We start from the raw sequence: 20,744 nt of genomic DNA, 5'->3' as shown, positions 1-20,744 counted from the left end.
AATATAACTTTTTTTTTTCTTTTTTTTTTCTAATAACAGGCCAAATCCAGTACCGGCCGAAATTTATATCTCAACCGGAATTGGCCGATATGATAGGAATGGACCGAAACGACCCGAAATTTGACTCGAGGTGAAACGTGAGATATTCCGGTACCAATTTGCATACCGGTACGAAAAATTTCGGCCATTCCAACCCGAATAGAATGAAATCAATAACAATGGTTAGTGCTTAATCAGCGTTGGGCCCATTGGGCTGATGGTGGCGAATAGTGGGATATTGGAAATAAGGCAGGACCCACGATGCATGCTAAAGTGATAGACGGTGTAAAATGTAAGTTTGTTTAGTTAAAAAGAGATTGCAGATAGAGAGCAATCACATTCCCACACGCACACATGTATTTTGGTTTGCCATGTGATGACCGATGAGGATAAATTCCTCTTCCACTGAGTCATGACAGATGGAGCCCTGGGGGGCATCATCTTGCCTCTTGGCAAGCTAGACGAGGAACGAATGAACTTCTGAGTTATATATGTGAAGATTTCTTAATAAAAGTTACGAATTTCTTATTAAAAAAAAAAAAATTCGATGTAATCTTAGAACACATGACCTAATATTAGGTCACGTGGCACCCCAACCCAACAAATATTATATTCTAGGCAAACCACAATGGCCGCACATTTATTAAGTTTTAACCTTATAAGTGTGCTAATTAAGCATTCTTAAAAATTTCTTTATTGTCTTTGTCCTGGTATTGCATTTGATTCTACACCTTTAAGTGATCCTTTCATTCTTTTTTATGAGTTCAGAAACTAGTATACAGATTTTTCATCCTCAAAACATGTATACATAAATTCTCAAAGAGACCTCAAGTAACAAACTAAGCATTACCTTAGTGCCACTTGTAAATTTCCCCAGTCACACAATCATCCTTGGCGATTGAATAGAATTAATTAGATCATCTACACCCCTTTTAAGGTACTATATACATGCATGCATGCATACATACATACATATATATATATATATATATATTCTAAATACAGTGATGTTTTCATTCAAATCCTTATAAATGAATCCAATTCTTCGTAATTTTACCATCCAATATAAAACTATATAGTTTCCGATTGTATAAAACAATTAGTACTTTGATTTGTAAATCTGTCGAAGTATGTGTACAGAATGTATGAGTTTGTTCACACGAAAGAATCTAACAAGTTGATTTAGATCTGCCTAGCTATACTCTTATTTCTTGAGAACTTTATATATGAAAAGTTGAATTTTGCAACTCTAAGCCTCAAATGTCTCTTTCAATATTGGACAAAGCAGAAGCAAGTGTTTGACACTGGTCTAGTACATTGAAACGTCGGTGATTGAATTGGTTCTCTTTGAAAATGAAGAAAGTAGTATACGTGGTCTGTAGACTGGAGGGCACTAAGGCAAAAGAAACAATTTTTTTGGACAAGAATCCAAGTCAGGAATGATGCAGTGTGGAGTGTGAATGTTGCAATGATTTCACCTTTCAAAATTGGAGGAAATTAAAGGCTCCTCCACTCTACCACTACCCCAAAGCAATATGAGATGGATTGGTCCCACTCCCACGTACCACATGGTAGAGAAGGGAAAGGGATGCTCTTCCATGTGACTTTCCACTTACTTTACATAGTAGAAATTGAGGTCTAGTACCCTCAAAAAAAAAAAAAGGAATGACTTCAGACACTTTTTCTAGATATGTTACAAATTATATGCTCTCTTTATTATCATTTTAAGATATTAATTTGTTTTGGTATGTGCGGTGTTTGAAGCCTATATATTTTATTCGATGATAAAATATTGCACTCATGAGTTTTAATTAATTCAACTGATAAAGTCTCTTATAGTTGAATAATAATATGAGATTCAATCCCTATTTATACCAAAAACCGATTGATATCTTAAAATAAAATAAAAAATAAAAAACCTGAAATTAAAGGAAAGTTTCAAATTTTGGAGGCCAAATAATCAAAATCAACCTATAATCATCATATTAATTATTTCTCTTTTGCGTTTTATTAGGACCATGTGCATGGCGGTCCATGTTTTTTCAACGAATCACTGCTAGAGATGGTGATGACAAATTTTTTTTTTTTTTTTTTTTTTTTAAATTTATAGGAAGAGATGGTGACAATTTGTTTCACCAGGTTAATATCTACAAATATACCTACATTTTTATTGATATAAAATTTATAGATTATAAGGAGGTCATCAGTTAGGCCAAGATTACATATTGGATTGCGTTGATACGTACAGCCTCTTGACTAGTTATTGGCTTGACTGTTTTAGTTAGACTTTATGCAATTTGGTATAATTCCTAGAGTTGTTAATTATAATTATCGACTGCTGCTATCAGAAAAGAATTTAAGGCTTTTTCTAGCTCTTTTAGTATAAATTATTATACGTTCGAGAACTAATTTCCGATATCATATGTCATGTTGCATTCCATTATACAATGATTGAAGTTGAATTTTAGCTTTAATTAATTAAAGCTCTTTAATGTACGGTTGCATATTTTAATAGAAATAATGATTTGACATAGATACTCATACTTATTTTTCAAAATTATACTTATTAATGCTCATAAGACTATTACAACTACTACAACTCCTATAAAAGTACTGGTTGTAATAATAATAATAATAATAATAATTATAATTACTAGTCATTATAAACTTACTACATATGCCTTTAACTGTATCTTATTTTCTCATGCTATTAGGTTAGGCAATTCTGTAATTTATAACCTACCTAAATATATGGCTAATTTTTTCAATAATTAAGGTTCATGGACTTTCTTCTCAAAAGAACAAAAAAATAAAATAAAAAATTAGGTTCATGTATGAAAATACATGACATTTTTATAATGTGATCATTAGATTGTTTAATAGTTTTAATCTACTTTATATTTTTCAAAAAAATAATAATAATAAAAGAGTACTTAAATATTTCTCAAACACTAAACACAAATTTTTGTTTTTAAATCACACTTAATTACAAGGTATATATATATTAAAAACTTTTCATCACAAAGAATCTAGAATTAAACTCTACTTTCCAAGGCGATGCTAAACAGACACTTATAGACCAAATATTGATTACTTGAAGATATTTCAGTTGTTATGGGGCCGTGGGCTGCCGCCTGAAAGATCCTGTACATTTTTCTTGACAAGATACCATTAGCACTCATGAAAGCCGTTCATACTACGCAGGTTTCAATTAATTTGTTCGTGACATATTGCTGAGTACTGTACCACAGGACCTCAATTGTATGTCAGATGATACTACCATAGTAACTCTCTTTTATAAAATATATAGAGTATATTCAAAATTAAAATTTCCTTTTCCTTTCCTTTTACTTTTACTTTTACATTTTTTTTAAAGGTAAATTTAGTAATATTTGATTGATTATTTTTATATATTTATTTATTTTCTTGAAATATAAATGCATAGTCAGTTTAATTTATGAAGTATATAGCTTAAGTATAACAATGAATATACTAAATCTAATAAAAAGATAAAAAATAAGATATTGAAACCATGCACAAAAAGAACAAATTATCATTATATATTCTATGTTAATCAGATATTTTGTTTAATAAATTTAGTAATTTCTTCTTATATTAATAAACATTATTGGAGTGAATTTTGCATTCAATTTTTTATCTTAATGTTACCCCCTTTACCAAAATCCTCTCGACCACTACAATAAAATCTTTTTTCATTTTGGCAATAACCAAATTTCGTTCTTCTCAGTTACCACAGTACTCTACCACTATTTTATTTATTTATTACTTTTGCTAACAAAAAAACTGGAGAGGTCTCCCTTGTCCCCTCCCCCCCCCCCCCCCTGTTTTTTTCAAGTTTGGATGGGAAAGTATAGGATTTGCTATGTATATATAGAACTGAATACTTCAAATAAAGTAAATTCTACTAGTTTAGTTGGATGACATTAAATTTTCTAAACCCGAATGATTATATCATGTGGAAGGTTAAACTAATGGCCACTGAGGTGTGCCTCAATTAGGGAGTCTCTGATACTTAAGTTATGATCAATAGAAAGAGGAAGGTGACATTATGGTTTTTATCCATACCTTAGCAAAAGAGGTGGACTGTAATTTTTATAGATGACCTAAGTAGCCGTTATGCTCATAAATGTCTCATAATTTGAAGGGATTATTATTCTAGATATAACAATTGCTGACTTAATTGATGAAAGTTATGATCGTTGAGTAACAATTGTCATTTAATGCACTTGATGACCTAGACGATAATGTCTCTCTCTCCTTGATGGGTTGCTAGTGGTGCAAGGTCTAAGGTGGACAATCTTACCAATTTTTCCTTACCCATCTACCATTATGGTAGCCGTCATTATGGATTGTGTTTTTTTTAGGGATTTAATTTACTGATATGAGATGTGAGCAGGGGCCGAAGGGAGGGGGGGTGGGTGGGGCGGCAGGTGTTTAATACTAATAGAACTCTTTAAAAAAATAATTAAAAAAAAAAAAAAAAAAAAAACCCTACTATAACTCTAATATTAAACTATGGGTCCTACTTAGTAATGATTAAAAATAAAAATAAAAAAACCTACTGCTATACGCCTATACGGAATAGGAATCGTATAGCATTAACTAATAGAACTCTGAAAGAAAAAATGTGTATATATAATATAAAGCACCCCTAACACCTCCCTATATATATATATATATATATATATATATATATATATATATATGTATATATATTCTTTTGATACCAGTCTCTTTCAGTTTGTACCTTAGAGTTTTTGTTGTGTTTTTAAAAGCATTCAATGAAAGATCAATGATTAAATAATTGCTTAATCACATATATTGAAAAATGTATATTTAAAACTATTGAGTGCGAAGAAATTATGCAACAGTTTCAAAATATGAAAATTCGTCGAGGGCAATTGAGTAAATTAAGCTAGGTATATATGAAAAAATAAATTAAAGTTTACATTTTATGTTAGATTTTGTATGACAATTACATTATTTTGTTATTAATTTTGATTAATTTTTTTAGATTAGTTTTTTACTTTTAATCTTGCCCTTCCTGACCTAAATTCTTGGCTCTGCCACTAGATGTGAGCTAGAGATGTTAACGTAATTGCTAGAATGTCATGGTATCCATTATTCATGCTCAATCATGCTTGGGCTTGTCTATCAAAATTGACCCTGGGATTGTCTTAGGCTTTCTTGAGGTCAGCCTCGTCATAGAAGGGTATCAGACCTCAAGGGATGCTCAATCATGCTTGAGCTTGTCTATCAAAATTAACCCTGGGATTGTCTTAGGCTTTCTTGAGGTCATAGAAGGGTATCTTACCTCAAGGGTCCCTATAAAGACGAGGTCGTTATAGGTTGTCTAGGAGAGATGAACCGAAGAGGATTGTCCATATATGGAGAGGGTTGTCACTAATAGAAGTGTGCACAAGTCAAGTTGGGCGAGTATGGGGCAATATTTTTAACCAACCTAGTAATGGCAGGTTAAAAAAATTCCAATTTACCACTGACCCACCACTCTATAAATCTAGTGGGTCGGTTGAGAATTTTAACGGTTTCAACTTAGCGCACGGATTGAGTAGATTGGTGAATTCATTTGACTTGGATTTGTTTTTTGAGAGTGACTAAATGAAATTATTTCAATTAAATTGGATAATTGTTTGCTCCCTCAAATAAAAAAATAAAAAATTGTAATTTTTATTAAAAATAATTACAAATACTGCATTATTTCTGAAATTTTATTACACTGAAAAGAGAAATATCTCAGAATTTGAAATTAGACATGTAAATAGAGAAAAATAATAACAAAATCTTAGAGAGAGTAGCTATAGTTTATTAGGGAAGAGAAATGTGAAATGAAAAAATAAAAAGAAAGAGAAAGATATGAGAGAAATAAAGTAGGAGAGTGTGCAGTAAATTTTTGCAACATGACAAAGTACACACACACACATATAGGCGGGTGGGTCGGGTTGTGGCAAGTTAGAAATATCTCAACCCGTTTCCAAATCCGTCCAACTAAATTATTTATCTAACCCACCCAACTGACCCGCCTCACTTAATAGACCCGCATGAATTAGGTTGAGTTGGTGCAGATCAAACAGGTTGGCAGATTAGATAGTTTTTTTGCATAGCCCTAGTTGCCACATTTTAGTAGGAAGGTGCATTTTTCAAACCTTACGATGGATAGACTTTCCAATTAGTCGTCTAGAAAGGTGACCCATCAATGAGCAAGTGCTATCAGCGGGTTGTGGCGGGCTAGAAATATCTCAACCCGTTATCAAATCTGTCCATCTAAATTATTTATCTAACGCACCCAATTGACCCGCCTCACTTAATAGACTTGCAAGAATTGGATTAGGTCGGTGCAAATCGAACAGGTTGGCAAGTTAGATAGGTTTTTTGCACAACCCTAATTGTCACATTTTAGTAGGAAGGTGCATTTTTCAAACTTCACGATGGATGGACTTTCCAATTAGTCGACTAGAAAGGTGACCCATCAATGAGCAAGTGCTATCAGTGAGTTGACATCTTCATTAATTTTTCCGTTACTCTTCACATAATGGTATTTCCCACCACCCACATATATTGCTTTATGCACAGTAATCAGAACTAAGAACACAGGTTTGGTACTGTAATGATCATCATTACGGTGGTTTAATAGTTGACATCAAATGCTTTTATACATTGCGGATATATAGATAGAATAGTAGCCCAAACTATAGTGCAATCACTAATTCCTCCTGTTTCTACCATTAGTTAAAAAAAAAAAAAAAAAAAATCCTCCTGAGATGAACGAAGATAAGTCAGCATTATTCAATGTATTGTTTGAATTGCATGCATGAATAGTGGTATGGCAGATTATGTTTTTGCACATTCACGTATAAATGCAAATTACAAAGTATCAAAGAGCGTACTTCATTATAAAATAGAGTGCTTCGAAATTAATAAAGTAAATCCCATCCATCTGAAATTTTCAGCTACTGAACTTTTTATACATCAAATCGTTGTGCCAGCTTCTCACTGAATAATGGAAAATATAGAATCAAATCTACTTGCATTAGTTACCTAGTAATAGATAAGATGTAGTCATGTACAGATAAAGAATATAAAAGATGTTAAATTTAGCAAACTATACGTACCTAGATGTAGATGGAACGTCCATATAAATGAAATTTGCCACGTCCATATATTCAGTGTCCTCATCTCTAAACCAACGCAATAGAATTATTAATAAAGGTATTAACCATGTAAGGTGTAGCAATTATATATATTCCAAGAATAGTACGTAAGTTGTGTAGCAAAATTAGGACCGGCACCCAATCATTATATACGTACATTATGACCATAAGATATCTTAGATCAACACTACAAGAAGATTAAAGTTAAATAAGAAGCTGAAATATGCTTTGACAGTCTTACTATTAAAAAAAAGTACAGAATAAATTTACTCTTTATGGCTTATTTCGGGGGCTAACTACTTTCAGATAAATCACATTATCAGCTATTGCCATAAGAGAAATCATGTTAACAAATGTAATTATGATACGTGAATCACAATATCATACACACACTTTGAACGAAAAGCAAACCTGCAAAGATCATATAAACATTACAATATACAGTACATGCATATGGCTCAAAAAATAACCGAACTAGTTGCTCTCTTAACGCACGTACGTGGTCATTTTTTTAATTAGTATATCCATCAAAGACTTTTTTTTTTTTTTTTTGACATCAGAAATCCATCAAATTATAATTAGGTCTATGCAAGATTTGGGTTAACATATTTGCGAGAATGTGGGCGACAGCAAAATCACACTAATGGGTGAGTCGCTAGTGTGAGTGAAACCAATATTGTATTGGACCACCGGCACCATGTGGGACTCCAAAAATACCTTTTTCCGTGCGCTTCAACCACTCTTTGTGATGTAGACGCGCTTTTGGACCCCCATCCCGTTCCTATATATACCCCCACCTTCCATACCATTCTAACTCAAGCTTGTGGGATTATTCCAACATTGATATTTTCCCATGGCGATTCAGAAAGTGTTTAGTGTTGTTTTCTTTGCTCTGTTGGGCTTAGGTATTTGTTCTGCAACTCGAGCCCTTCTTACCCTTGAAAATGGAAACGTGCATGTTGGCTATGGCACTGTTGTTCATGGAGCTGTAGGAGAACATGGGGGTACTGGTGCTGGCTATGGAGGTGGTGCAGGGAGTGGACAAGGTGGTGGTGCAGGATATGGAGGTGCGGGTGGACATGGTGGTGGCGGTGGCGGTGGAAGTGGAAGTGGAGGTGGAGGTGGAGGTGGGGCAGCTGGTGGTGCTGCTGGATATGGAAGTGGTGGTGGGGAAGGAGGTGGTGCTGGATATGGTGAAGGTGGAGAACATGGGGCTGGATACGGTGGTGGAGGTGGTGGAGGAAGTGGTGGTGGTGGTGGTGCTGGATATGGTGCAGGAGGAGAGCATGGTGCTGGTTATGGAAGCGGTGAAGGAGGAGGTGCTGGTAGCGGCTATGGTGCTGGAGGAGCAAGTGGTGGTGGACATGGTGGAGGAGGTGGCGGTGGGAGTGGCGGGGGCGGTGGAGCAGGTTATGGTGCAGGAGGAGCAAGTGGAGGTGGGTATGGCAGTGGTGAAGGAGCTGGAGGAGGTGCTGGTGGTGGAGCTGCTGGTGGTCATGGTGGAGGTGGTGGAGGTGGTGCTGGTTCTGGTGGCGGCGGTGGCGGTGCCTATGGTGCAGGAGGTGCACATGGGGGTGGATACGGAGGAGGCAGTGGGAGTGGAGAGGGTGGTGGCCATGGTGGCTACGCCCCTTAAAATTTCTTCTCTATATCACAATGCGTCTCTTACTCTAATTTGAACCAAAAAAAAATAATAAAAAGATTAGCATGGGTAAGATGATAGCTTATAATTCATAAGTATTGTATGAATGCCGGATTAATGCTCTCAAGAAGCTGTATTTAATTATTATGACTAATGAATATGCATTCTTCTTTTTCTGCTTTTAATTTATGATTGATGCATTTAAATAATCAAAATCTCAACCGAATTAGCTAGTGTAAATAAAATAAGAAATAGATGTGAGTACTGTACCAAAGTTAATTACGTGCATGGTAATAATAATCATTAATCTAAAAGGCTTTTTCGAATATAACTACATTTAAACTACCCACTAGAAAATTGGAAAATCTTATTACATATTCATTACACCTTCCATACATATTATCTTATGAAATCATATTTTAAAAACTCGATTTCAATTCATATGGCAGTGTGTATATTATAAGTGTGTAATAAAGAGTATCTGACTATCATTACTCCTAAAAAAATACAAGTGATTATTGTTTATGCAAGGTACACTATTTTGTGACCACCAATGCACAAAATAAATTTCACAATTTTTTCCATAATATTTGAGGTGAAAAGTTGTAACAATTGTAACATCACTTTTATATGAGACCATCAATAACATCATTTTGGCTACGATGCAAACTACACTTCTAAAGTTTAGACGGTTTTAAATTTTACACTCTGAAGTTTCAAAATTTAGATTTTACTCCTTAAAGATTTAGTATTTGGATTTTACCACCTGAAATTATATTTTATTTGTATCAATAGTCCCTTCATTTATATTTTACGTTAAGTGTCACATAAACTTATCACGCGTACTTAGTTTATCCAATAAAATGATGCCATATTATTTTCAAATAAAATGTTGTGGCATAATGAAAATTATGTGACATCATTTTATTGGATGAACTAAACACTCGTACGTAATGTAGACACCCAAATTTGCACCCATAATTTAATTAAGGAGAATGACTCGAATGACCATCCATGTACCCAAATAATCATAATTGCATCACATACATTAATTTTTCTTGCATTGCACGCATCATTCTGTATTTGTATTACATGCATCATGTCATTCATTGCATATTATAAAAATGATCTTGAGATTCTAACGGTCGCAATGGTATTTTCGGTTTTCAAATCAGACCATTGGATTGAAAGGTATTGCATGATCAAGTTTGCAAGGTCAACATGCATTATGTCTAGGTAGAATCGACCACACATGATCAATTTAAATTAATTTTGATTGGTTAAACAATTAAAATTAATTAGATAATTTTGTGATTGGTTGATAATTAGTGCTTAAAATATGATTGCATGCATAGAAATAAAAGGGATGATTAAATAACAATAAAATTGTGGATAATCTGAACTTTATTAAGATTTATTTTAAGATATTTATATACAAGATAATTGTTTTTAAATAGCCTGAATTATCCAAAAAAGAGATGAAAAATCATAGACGGAGAATGAAAACACGTCTAGGTACAAGGATCGGCCAAAAAACCCTAGAGGAGTTCAAACGGCACCCGAACACAAAAGAGTGTTCGGAGTCCAAAGGGCCATTCGGCACTTTTGGAGTGCTGTCCAAAAGTGCCAAATTAGCATCTTTTGGGTTTTGGCCCAACAACTTTTGGGTGACGATAAGGTACACCTTTTTTCGATCTTTTCGCAAAAGGATGCATTCGGATTCAAACCCTAATCGTTCGTGCCTATTTTTTAGAATTTTCTGGCCTCTATAAATAGAGACTGAACCTCATAATTCAGTACCTTTTTTTTCTACGCTCTAGGATATGTTTTAGGCTCTCAAATTGCCCATATTTTCTGAGTGTTTTAGGATATGTTTTACGCTCTGAGTGTTGTTGTTTAAATTAGGGTTTTTAGGTTTCAAAGAGAATTTCATAAATTTCTTTGAACCCTAAAAGATCCTCTCAAGAACAAAGAGTGCTCATGCAAGAAGTTGTTTCTTAACCCTTTTTCTTATGATGTGATGATGCATGTTATACCTCTTTCTTTTTCAAATATCCATAACATGAATTTTTAAAGGTTGTTTTGTTTACAGCATGATTGTTTTTTTTTTTTTATATGATTATTGTAATCTCTTTCTTGAATGTCAATAATCTGCATGTGAACGTTTCTTTTTCTTAAAATAAAATAGATTTATATCTTTATTAGGTGTAGATTTGGATTTTTTCTTTAAATAAAATAGATCTGCATTTTTCTTATATGTAGATCTGGATTTTTCTCAAACATAAAAATAGATCTGCATCTTTTCTAGATGTAGATCTGAATTTTTCTCAATATAAAAACAAATCTGCATCTTTTCTAAATGTAGATCTGAATTTTTCTTAATATAAAAGCAGATCTGTATCTTTTTTAGATGTAGATTTGAAATTTTTCTCAAACAAAAAGAGATCTGCATCTTTATGAGATGCAAATCTAAATTTTTTTCAAATCAAAACTGATTTGTATCTTTCTTAAAATACAAATCTGATTTTTTTAATACATGCAAGTTGTTGAAATAAAGAAAGAGATCATGTACTACTATGTTTGTGTTTGTTTTAATTCATGATTGCATAAATTCATATTGTGAGTAAAACTCTCTTCTTGAAAAAGTTCTTTTTCATTCTTTTTAACAATAAAAACAAATCTGATATTTTTTAAATCAAAAGACTTTATTTTATGTAATAAAAACATATCTGAATTTTTATCTTTAAAACCCACTTTTTTCTACATACTACAAAACAAATATGGTATTTTGACAAATCAAAATCCATTTTTTTTACCAATCAAAAAAAAAAAAAAAGAGATTTCATTCATAAATAAATTTGTGTGATCTAGTTTTTGTTTCACATGTTCAACATATCATTCATGACATGCACTAAATGGTACATTGGTCATAAGAGTCTAGAAGACCAAACTTTGTCTGAGCGGAATGGGTGCCTAACACCTTTCCATTCCGTAACCTAGCCTCCGGATTTAGGTCATTGGTTAAGTAGATCTAGTCTTATCTTTGTTTGTTTTGGGTAGAATGTAACTAAGACAAGAAGCCATGTAAATATTTGATAGATTGTAACTAAGACCCAAAACTATGTAACTTTTTAATTTTTCAAATATGTAATTTTTATTCAATTAATGAAGAGAACAATTCAGTCATGTATTTTTTTTTCTTTTTAAAAAAAAAAAAAATGTGGCGATTCTATACCACTTACCCAAAAAGAGAGGTGTCCTAAAAGGTACCCGAATCTCTTTTTTGAGGGACACTTTTTTGTCGAGGTCTCTCACACATAGTAAGCGTATGTGGCACTTAACAAAAAATATAGATAGAATGGTCGCTGATGCAAAAAATAATAATAATAATAATAATAATAAATAAATAAGAAGAAAAAAAAGAAAGAAAACATTTTGGGGTAAAATTCAAAGATCCCAAACTTTAAGAGTATAGTTTGCACTTTAGCCTATCATTTCTACTGTACACTAATCATAATTTGTGATTTAAAAATAAAAAATAAAAAATAAAAACATTTTGAAATTTGTTGTGTATCTAGACTTTTTGTTTTGAAACACTCTTAAGGTCCGTTTGAGAACAGCTTATTTAGATTTGTTGAAAGTGTATTAAAGTATACTTGTACCTTGAAAAAAGTGGAAAAAAAATGAGAAAAAAATGAGAAAATGTAATGTACTAAAAAGCTATACATAAAAGATAAAAGATAAAAATTAAAAGCTAAAAACTGAAATTGAAGCCAAACACACTATTAATGTGCCTTTACGAGATTAAGGGGGTGTTTGATAAAGGATTTTGAGTAATATTGTTTGGGTGTTTTTGATATACATATGAGTGAAAAAATATGTGAAAATATGTGTAATGTTGTTTAAAATGCTCAAAAGTGTGTTTGAACTTACCTACCAAACACCCCCTAGAGAACTCGGACTAAGAATCTCTTCTTGTTACTCATTTGGGAGTTCACCAATAGGCTTTATCCTCCCCTTCTCTCCTCTTTACAATTATTTGACCCCAAAAAAAAAAAAAAAAAAAAAAAGGAAAGAAAGAAAGAAAGAAAGAAAGAAGAAGAAGAAGATAAATTACACCAATTTCAGTAAAGATATCATGACATGACACCACCTCCAAACCATTGACAAAATAACACTTCTCTTTGGATTTGACAAATAAGTTCATGTCTAACTTTCCTAACAAAATATTTTATTTTATTATTTTTAAAATCATACCAAAAATATGGAAACAAAATGACATTCTCCCTTAAGGTTTTTATAAATAATACTATCCTTGAAGTTTATATAAATTAGTAGGCATAATTTTAATTGTTTTTTTATTTTCTTCCCTTGGACATGCATGAGCTTGCATGCTATCTTCTTAGTTAACATTACAATTTCATACTCCCACAATAAAATTGCTTGAAACAAAATCTTTTTCAAATGGTTTCAAAATTTGTTTGCGAAAAGTGTTCATAATTTTTTTTTTTTTTTTTAAAGAGGGTTTAAATTCAAAAGTGTTATCAAAGTTTTCCAAAGAAGTTTTTCCAAGAGGTTTTATTGAAAACTCATGAGAATTTCACTAAAACCCTTCCAGGGAATTTTTTCCACCAAAAACTCATGAGATTTTTCCTAAATTCCCTTTCCCATAAAAACTTGAGATTTTTCAACAAAAGTGCCTTGAAAAAACCCTTTATTTTGCGTAAGTATTTATTTGGAGGCTAGTTTGAAATTGCCATGTTACTTTAAAAAAATGGATGTAAGCTATGCTTAACTCCATATTCCATTTAATATATAAATGCTAAGTTATGTTCAATTGTTCATGCACTTTATTTCCCAGAATAAGTTGTACATAATTAGGACTGGCACCCAATCATTATATACGTACATTATGACCATAAGATATCTTAGACCAACACTACAAGAAGATTAAAGTTAAATAAGAAGCTGAAATATGCTCTTACAGTCTTACTACTAAAAAAAAGTACAGAATAAATTTAATTTTTATGGCTTATTTCGGGGGCTAACTACTTTCAGATAAATCACATTATCAGCTATTGCCATTAGAGAAGTCATGTTAACAAATGTAATTATGATACGTGAATCACAATATTATACACACACTTTGAACGAAAAGCAAACCTGCAAAGATCATATAAACATTATAATATACAGTACATGCATATAGCTCAAAAAATAACCGAACTAGTTGCTCTCTTAACGTACGTACGTGGTCATTTTTTTAATTAGAATATACTAGCCACCACAAAATGAATAAATCAATAAAAACTACGTTAGCCATTGGTGTGAAAAGGATATCAATGAGTCGGAAATCCATCAAAGACTTTTTTTTTTTTTGGACATCAAAAATCCATCAAATTATAATTAGGTCTATGCAAGATTTGGGTTAACATATTTGCGAGAATGTGGGCGACAGCAAAATCACACTAATGGGTGAGTCGCTAGTGTGAGTGAAACCAATATTGTATTGGACCACCGGCACCATGTGGGGCTCCAAAAATACCTTTTCCGTGCGCTTCAACCACTCTTTGTGAAGTAGACGCGCTTTTGGACCCCCATCCCGTTCCTATATATACCCCCACCTTCCATACCATTCTAACTCAAGCTTGTGGGATTATTCCAACATTGATATTTTCCCATGGCGATTCAGAAAGTGTTTAGTGTTGTTTTCTTTGCTCTGTTGGGCTTAGGTATTTGTTCTGCAACTCGAGCCCTTCTTACCCTTGAAAATGGAAATGTGCATGTTGGCTATGGCACTGTTGTTCATGGAGCTGTAGGAGAAACTGGGGGTACTGGTGCTGGCTATGGAGGTGGTGCAGGGAGTGGAGAAGGTGGTGGTGCAGGATATGGAGCTGTGGGTGGACATGGTGGTGGCGGTGGCGGTGGAAGTGGAAGTGGAGGTGGAGGTGGAGGTGGGGCAGCTGGTGGTGCTGCTGGATATGGAAGTGGTGGTGGGGAAGGAGGTGGTGCTGGATATGGTGAAGGTGGAGAACATGGGGCTGGATACGGTGGTGGAGGTGGTGGAGGAAGTGGTGGTGGTGGTGGTGCTGGATATGGTGCAGGAGGAGAGCATGGTGCTGGTTATGGAAGCGGTGAAGGAGGAGGTGCTGGTAGCGGCTATGGTGCTGGAGGAGCAAGTGGTGGTGGACATGGTGGAGGAGGTGGCGGTGGGAGTGGCGGGGGCGGTGGAGCAGGTTATGGTGCAGGAGGAGCAAGTGGAGGTGGGTATGGCAGTGGTGAAGGAGCTGGAGGAGGTGCTGGTGGTGGAGCTGCTGGTGGTCATGGTGGAGGTGGTGGAGGTGGTGCTGGTTCTGGTGGCGGCGGTGGCGGTGCCTATGGTGCAGGAGGTGCACATGGGGGTGGATACGGAGGAGGCAGTGGGAGTGGAGAGGGTGGTGGCCATGGTGGCTACGCCCCTTAAAATTTCTTCTCTATATCAGAATGCGTCTCTTACTCTAATATGAACCCAAAAAAATAATAATAATAAGATTAGCATGGGTAAGATGATAGCTTATAATTCATAAGTATTGTATGAAGGCCGGATTAATGCTCTCAAGAAGCTGTATTTAATTATTAACTAATGAATATGCATTCTTCATTTTCTGCTATTAATTTATGATTGATGCATTTAAATAATCAAAATCTCAACTGAATTAGCTAGTGTAAATAAAATAAGAAATAGATGTGAGTACTGTACCAAAGTTAATTACGTGCATGGTAATAATAATCTAAAAGGATTTTAAGAATGTGACTACATTTAAACTACCCACTAGAAAATTGAAAAATCTTATTACATATTCGTTACACCTTCAATACATATTATCTTATGAAATCATATTTTAAAACTCGATTTTAGTTCATATGGCAATGTGTATATTATGAGTGTGTAATAAAGAGTATCTGACTCTCCCAAAAAAATACAAGTGACTATTGTTTATGCAAGAGTACAATATTTTGTGACCACCAATGCAGAAAATAAATTTCCCAACTCTTTCCATAACATTTGAGGTGAAAAGTTGTAACCATTGTACCATCACTTTTATATGAGACCATCAATAATATCATTTTGGCTACGATGCAAACTACACTCCTACAGTTTAGGCGGTTTTAAATTTTATACCCTAAAGTTTCAAATTTTAGATTTTACTCCCTAAAGATTTAGAATTTGGATTTCACCACCTGAAATTATATTTTATTTGTATCAACAGTCCCTTCATTTATATTTTCCGTTAAGTGTCACATAAACTTATCACACGTACTTAGTTTGTCCAATAAAATGATGCCATATTATTTTCAAATAAAATGTCGTGGCATAATCAATATTATGTGACATCAGTTTATTGAACAATCTAAACACACGTAGTAAGTTTATGTGGCACTTAACAAAAAATATAGATAGAATGGCTGCTGATGCAAAAAAAAAACAAAAAAAACAAAACAAAACATTTTGGGGTAAAATCTAAATTCTGAAATTTTAAAGTGTAAAATTCAAAGATCCCAAACTTTAAAAGTATAGTTCGTACTTTAGCCTATCATTTCTGTTGTACACCAATCATAATTTGTCATTTCAACCTAAAAAATAAAAACATTTTGAAATTTGTTGCATATAGCCTTTTTGTTTTGAAACAATTTTAGGGTCCGTTTGAGAATAACTTATTTTGTTTTGCTGAAAGTCTATTTAAGTATACTTGTACCTTGAAAAAAAGTGAAGGAAAAAAAGAAAAGAAAATGTAATGTATTAAAAAGCTATACATAAAATATAAAAGATAAAAATTAAAAGCTAAAAATGGAAACTGAAGCATCACACTATTAATGTGCCTTTCAGAGATTAGAGAACTCGGCTAAGAATCTCTTCTTGGTACTCATTTGGGAGTTCACCAATAGGCTTTATCCTCCCCTTCTCTCCTCTTTACAATTATTTGACCCAAAAAAAAAAAAAAAAAAAAAAAAAGATAAATTACACCAATTTCAGTAAAGATATCATGAAATGACACTACCTCCAAACCATTCACAAAATAACACTCCTCTTTGGATTTGACAAATAAGTTCATGTCTAACTTTCCTAACATAATATTTTATTTTATTTTATTATTTTTAAAATCATACCAAAAATATGGAAACAAAATGACATTCTCCTTCAAGGTTTTTATAAATAATACTATCCTTGAAGTTTATATAAATTAGTAGGCATAATTTTCATTGTTATTTGATTTTCTTCCCTTGGACATGCATGAGTTTGCATGCTATCTTCTTAGTTAACATGGCAATTTCATACTCCCATAATAAATTGTTTGAAACAAACATCTTTTTCAAATGGTTTCAAATTTTGGGAGTTCACCAAAAATATGGAAACAAACATGGCAATTTCTTGGTACTCATTTGGGAGTTCACCAATAGGCTTTATCCTCCCCTTCTCTCCTCTTTACAATTATTTGACCCAAAAAAAAAAAAAAAAAAAAAAAAAAGATAAATTACACCAATTTCAGTAAAGATATCATGAAATGACACTACCTCCAAACCATTCACAAAATAACACTCCTCTTTGGATTTGACAAATAAGTTCATGTCTAACTTTCCTAACATAATATTTTATTTTATTTTATTATTTTTAAAATCATACCAAAAATATGGAAACAAAATGACATTCTCCTTCAAGGTTTTTATAAATAATACTATCCTTGAAGTTTATATAAATTAGTAGGCATAATTTTCATTGTTATTTGATTTTCTTCCCTTGGACATGCATGAGTTTGCATGCTATCTTCTTAGTTAACATGGCAATTTCATACTCCCATAATAAATTGTTTGAAACAAACATCTTTTTCAAATGGTTTCAAATTTTGTTTACGAAAAGTGTTTATAATTTTTTTTTTAAAGAGGGTTTAAATTCAAAAGTGTTATCGAAGTTTTCCAAAGAAGTTTTTCCACGAGGTTTTATTGAAAACTCATGAGAATTTCACTAAAAATCCTTCCAGGGAATTTTTTTCCACCAAAAACTCATGAGATTTTTCCTAAATTCCCTTTAACATAAAAACTTGAGATTTTTCAAAAAAAGTGCCTTGAAAAAACCCTTTATTTTGCGTAAGTATTTTTGGAGGCTAGTTTGAAATTGCCATGTTACTTTAAAAAAATGGATGTAAGCTATGCTTAACTCCATATTCCATTTAATATATAAATGCTAAGTTATGTTCAATTGTTCATGCACTTTATTTACCAGAATAAGTTGTACATAATTAGGACTGGCACCCAATCATTCTATACGTACATTATGACCATAAGATATCTTAGATCAACACTTCAAGAAGATTAAAGTTAAATAAGAAGCTGAAATATGCTCTTACAGTCTTACTACTAAAAAAAAGTACAGAATTAATTTACTTTTTATGGCTTATTTCGGGAGCTAACTACTTTCAGATAAATCACATTATCAGCTATTGCCATTAGAGAAGTCATGTAAACAAATGTAATTATGATACATGAATCACAATATTATACACACACTTTGAACGAAAAGCAAACCTGCAAAGATCATATAAACATTATAATATACAGTACATGCATATGGCTCAAAAAATAACCGAACTAGTTGCTCTCTTAACGTACGTACGTGGTCATTTTTTTAATTAGTATATACTATCCACCACAAAATGAATAAATCAATAAAAACTACGTTAGCCATTGGTGTGAAAAGGATATCAATGAGTCGGAAATCCATCAAAGACATTTTTTTTTTTTTTTTGGACATCAAAAATCCATCAAATTATAATTAGGTCTATGCAAGATTTGGGTTAACATATTTGCGAGAATGTGGGCGACAGCAAAATCACACTAATGGGTGAGTCGCTAGTGTGAGTGAAACCAATATTGTATTGGACCACCGGCACCATGTGGGACTCCAAAAATACCTTTTTCCGTGCGCTTCAACCACTCTTTGTGATGTAGACGCGCTTTTGGACCCCCATCCCGTTCCTATATATACCCCCACCTTCCATACCATTCTAACTCAAGCTTGTGGGATTATTCCAACATTGATATTTTCCCATGGCGATTCAGAAAGTGTTTAGTGTTGTTTTCTTTGCTCTGTTGGGCTTAGGTATTTGTTCTGCAACTCGAGCCCTTCTTACCCTTGAAAATGGAAATGTGCATGTTGGCTATGGCACTGTTGTTCATGGAGCTGTAGGAGAACATGGGGGTACTGGTGCTGGCTATGGAGGTGGTGCAGGGAGTGGACAAGGTGGTGGTGCAGGATATGGAGGTGCGGGTGGACATGGTGGTGGCGGTGGCGGTGGAAGTGGAAGTGGAGGTGGAGGTGGAGGTGGGGCAGCTGGTGGTGCTGCTGGATATGGAAGTGGTGGTGGGGAAGGAGGTGGTGCTGGATATGGTGAAGGTGGAGAACATGGGGCTGGATACGGTGGTGGAGGTGGTGGAGGAAGTGGTGGTGGTGGTGGTGCTGGATATGGTGCAGGAGGAGAGCATGGTGCTGGTTATGGAAGCGGTGAAGGAGGAGGTGCTGGTAGCGGCTATGGTGCTGGAGGAGCAAGTGGTGGTGGATATGGTGGAGGTGGAGAACATGGGGCTGGATACGGTGGTGGAGGTGGTGGAGGAAGTGGTGGTGGTGGTGGTGCTGGATATGGTGCAGGAGGAGAGCATGGTGCTGGTTATGGAAGCGGTGAAGGAGGAGGTGCTGGTAGCGGCTATGGTGCTGGAGGAGCAAGTGGTGGTGGATATGGTGGAGGAGGTGGCGGTGGGAGTGGTGGGGGCGGTGGAGCAGGTTATGGTGCAGGAGGAGCAAGTGGAGGTGGGTATGGCAGTGGTGAAGGAGCTGGAGGAGGTGCTGGTGGTGGAGCTGCTGGTGGTCATGGTGGAGGTGGTGGAGGTGGCGCTGGTTCTGGTGGCGGCGGTGGCAGTGCCTATGGTGCAGGAGGTGCACATGGGGGTGGATACGGAGGAGGCAGTGGGAGTGGAGAGGGTGGTGGCCATGGTGGCTACGCCCCTTAAAATTTCTTCTCTATATCAGAATGCGTCTCTTACTCTAATATGAACCAAAAAATAATAATAAAAAGATTAGCATGGGTAAGATGATAGCTTATAATTCATCATAAGTATTGTATGAAGGCCGGATTAATGCTCTCAAGAAGCTGTATTTAATTATTATGACTAATGAATATGCATTCTTCTTTTTCTGCTTTTAATTTATGATTGATGCATTTAAATAATCAAAATCTCAACTGAATTAGTGTAAATAAAATAAGAAATAGATGTGAGTACTGTACCAAAGTTAATTACGTGCATGGTACTAATAATCATTCTAAAAGGCTTTTACGAATGTAACTACATTTAAACTACCCACTAGAAAATTGCAAAATCTTATTACATATTCATTACACCCTCAATACATATTATCTTATGAAATCATATTTTAAAAATTCGATTTCAATTCATATGATAGTGTATGTTATGAGTCTGTAATAAAGAGTATCTGAGTATCATTACTCCTAAAAAAATACAAGTGACTATTGTTTATGCAAGAGTACGCTATTTTGTAACCACCAGTGCACAAAATAAATTTCACAACTTTTTCCATAACATTTGAGGTGAAAAGTTGTAACAATTGTAACATTACTGTTATATGAGACTATCAATGATATCATTTTGGTTATAATGCAAACTACACTCCTAAAGTTTAGACGATTTAAATTTTACACTCTAAAATTTCACAATTTGAATTTCACTCCTTGAAGATTTAGAATTTGGATTTTACTAGCTAAAATTATATTTTATTTGTATCAACAGCACTTTAATTTATATTTTCCATTATGTGTGACATAAAC

General features: G+C 34.0%; 3 protein-coding genes across 4 annotated transcripts; all 3 read left to right on the top strand.

Annotated features, from left to right (window-relative positions):
• Positions 1-8,024: 8,024 nt before the first annotated feature.
• LOC126710495 (glycine-rich cell wall structural protein 1.8-like) lies at positions 8,025-9,056 on the top strand. Its single transcript, XM_050410973.1, has one exon. It carries the CDS (start codon positions 8,083-8,085, stop codon positions 8,863-8,865), a length of 783 nt encoding a protein of 260 aa, XP_050266930.1. The 5' UTR covers positions 8,025-8,082; the 3' UTR covers positions 8,866-9,056.
• A 5,437-nt stretch (positions 9,057-14,493) lies between these two features.
• Positions 14,494-15,525, top strand: LOC126710496 (glycine-rich cell wall structural protein 1.8-like). Its single transcript, XM_050410974.1, has one exon. The coding sequence runs from the start codon at positions 14,552-14,554 to the stop codon at positions 15,332-15,334; it is 783 nt and encodes a 260-aa protein (XP_050266931.1). The 5' UTR covers positions 14,494-14,551; the 3' UTR covers positions 15,335-15,525.
• Positions 15,526-18,891: 3,366 nt separating this feature from the next.
• LOC126710494 (glycine-rich cell wall structural protein 1.8-like) lies at positions 18,892-20,105 on the top strand. Of its 2 annotated transcripts, XM_050410972.1 has the most exons (2): positions 18,892-19,345; positions 19,517-20,105. In XM_050410972.1, the coding sequence occupies exons 1-2, from the start codon at positions 18,955-18,957 to the stop codon at positions 19,909-19,911; spliced, it is 786 nt and encodes a 261-aa protein (XP_050266929.1). In that variant the 5' UTR covers positions 18,892-18,954; the 3' UTR covers positions 19,912-20,105. The 2 variants fall into 2 exon arrangements, with proteins under 2 accessions (XP_050266929.1, XP_050266928.1); XM_050410971.1 differs by having other exon boundaries at positions 18,892-20,105.
• Positions 20,106-20,744: the final 639 nt, after the last annotated feature.

The sequence above is a fragment of the Quercus robur genome, chromosome 12 (genome assembly GCF_932294415.1).
Source record: "Quercus robur chromosome 12, dhQueRobu3.1, whole genome shotgun sequence".
In the NCBI taxonomy this organism is placed as follows: domain Eukaryota; kingdom Viridiplantae; phylum Streptophyta; class Magnoliopsida; order Fagales; family Fagaceae; genus Quercus; species Quercus robur.
This window is presented reverse-complemented; position numbering and strand designations above follow the sequence as displayed.

Bases quoted from the DNA above. Each gene is read 5' to 3' on its own strand.
- LOC126710494 (XM_050410971.1), top strand. From the start codon at position 18,955: ATGGCGATTCAGAAAGTGTTTAGTGTTGTTTTCTTTGCTCTGTTGGGC.
- LOC126710495 (XM_050410973.1), top strand. From the start codon at position 8,083: ATGGCGATTCAGAAAGTGTTTAGTGTTGTTTTCTTTGCTCTGTTGGGC.
- LOC126710496 (XM_050410974.1), top strand. From the start codon at position 14,552: ATGGCGATTCAGAAAGTGTTTAGTGTTGTTTTCTTTGCTCTGTTGGGC.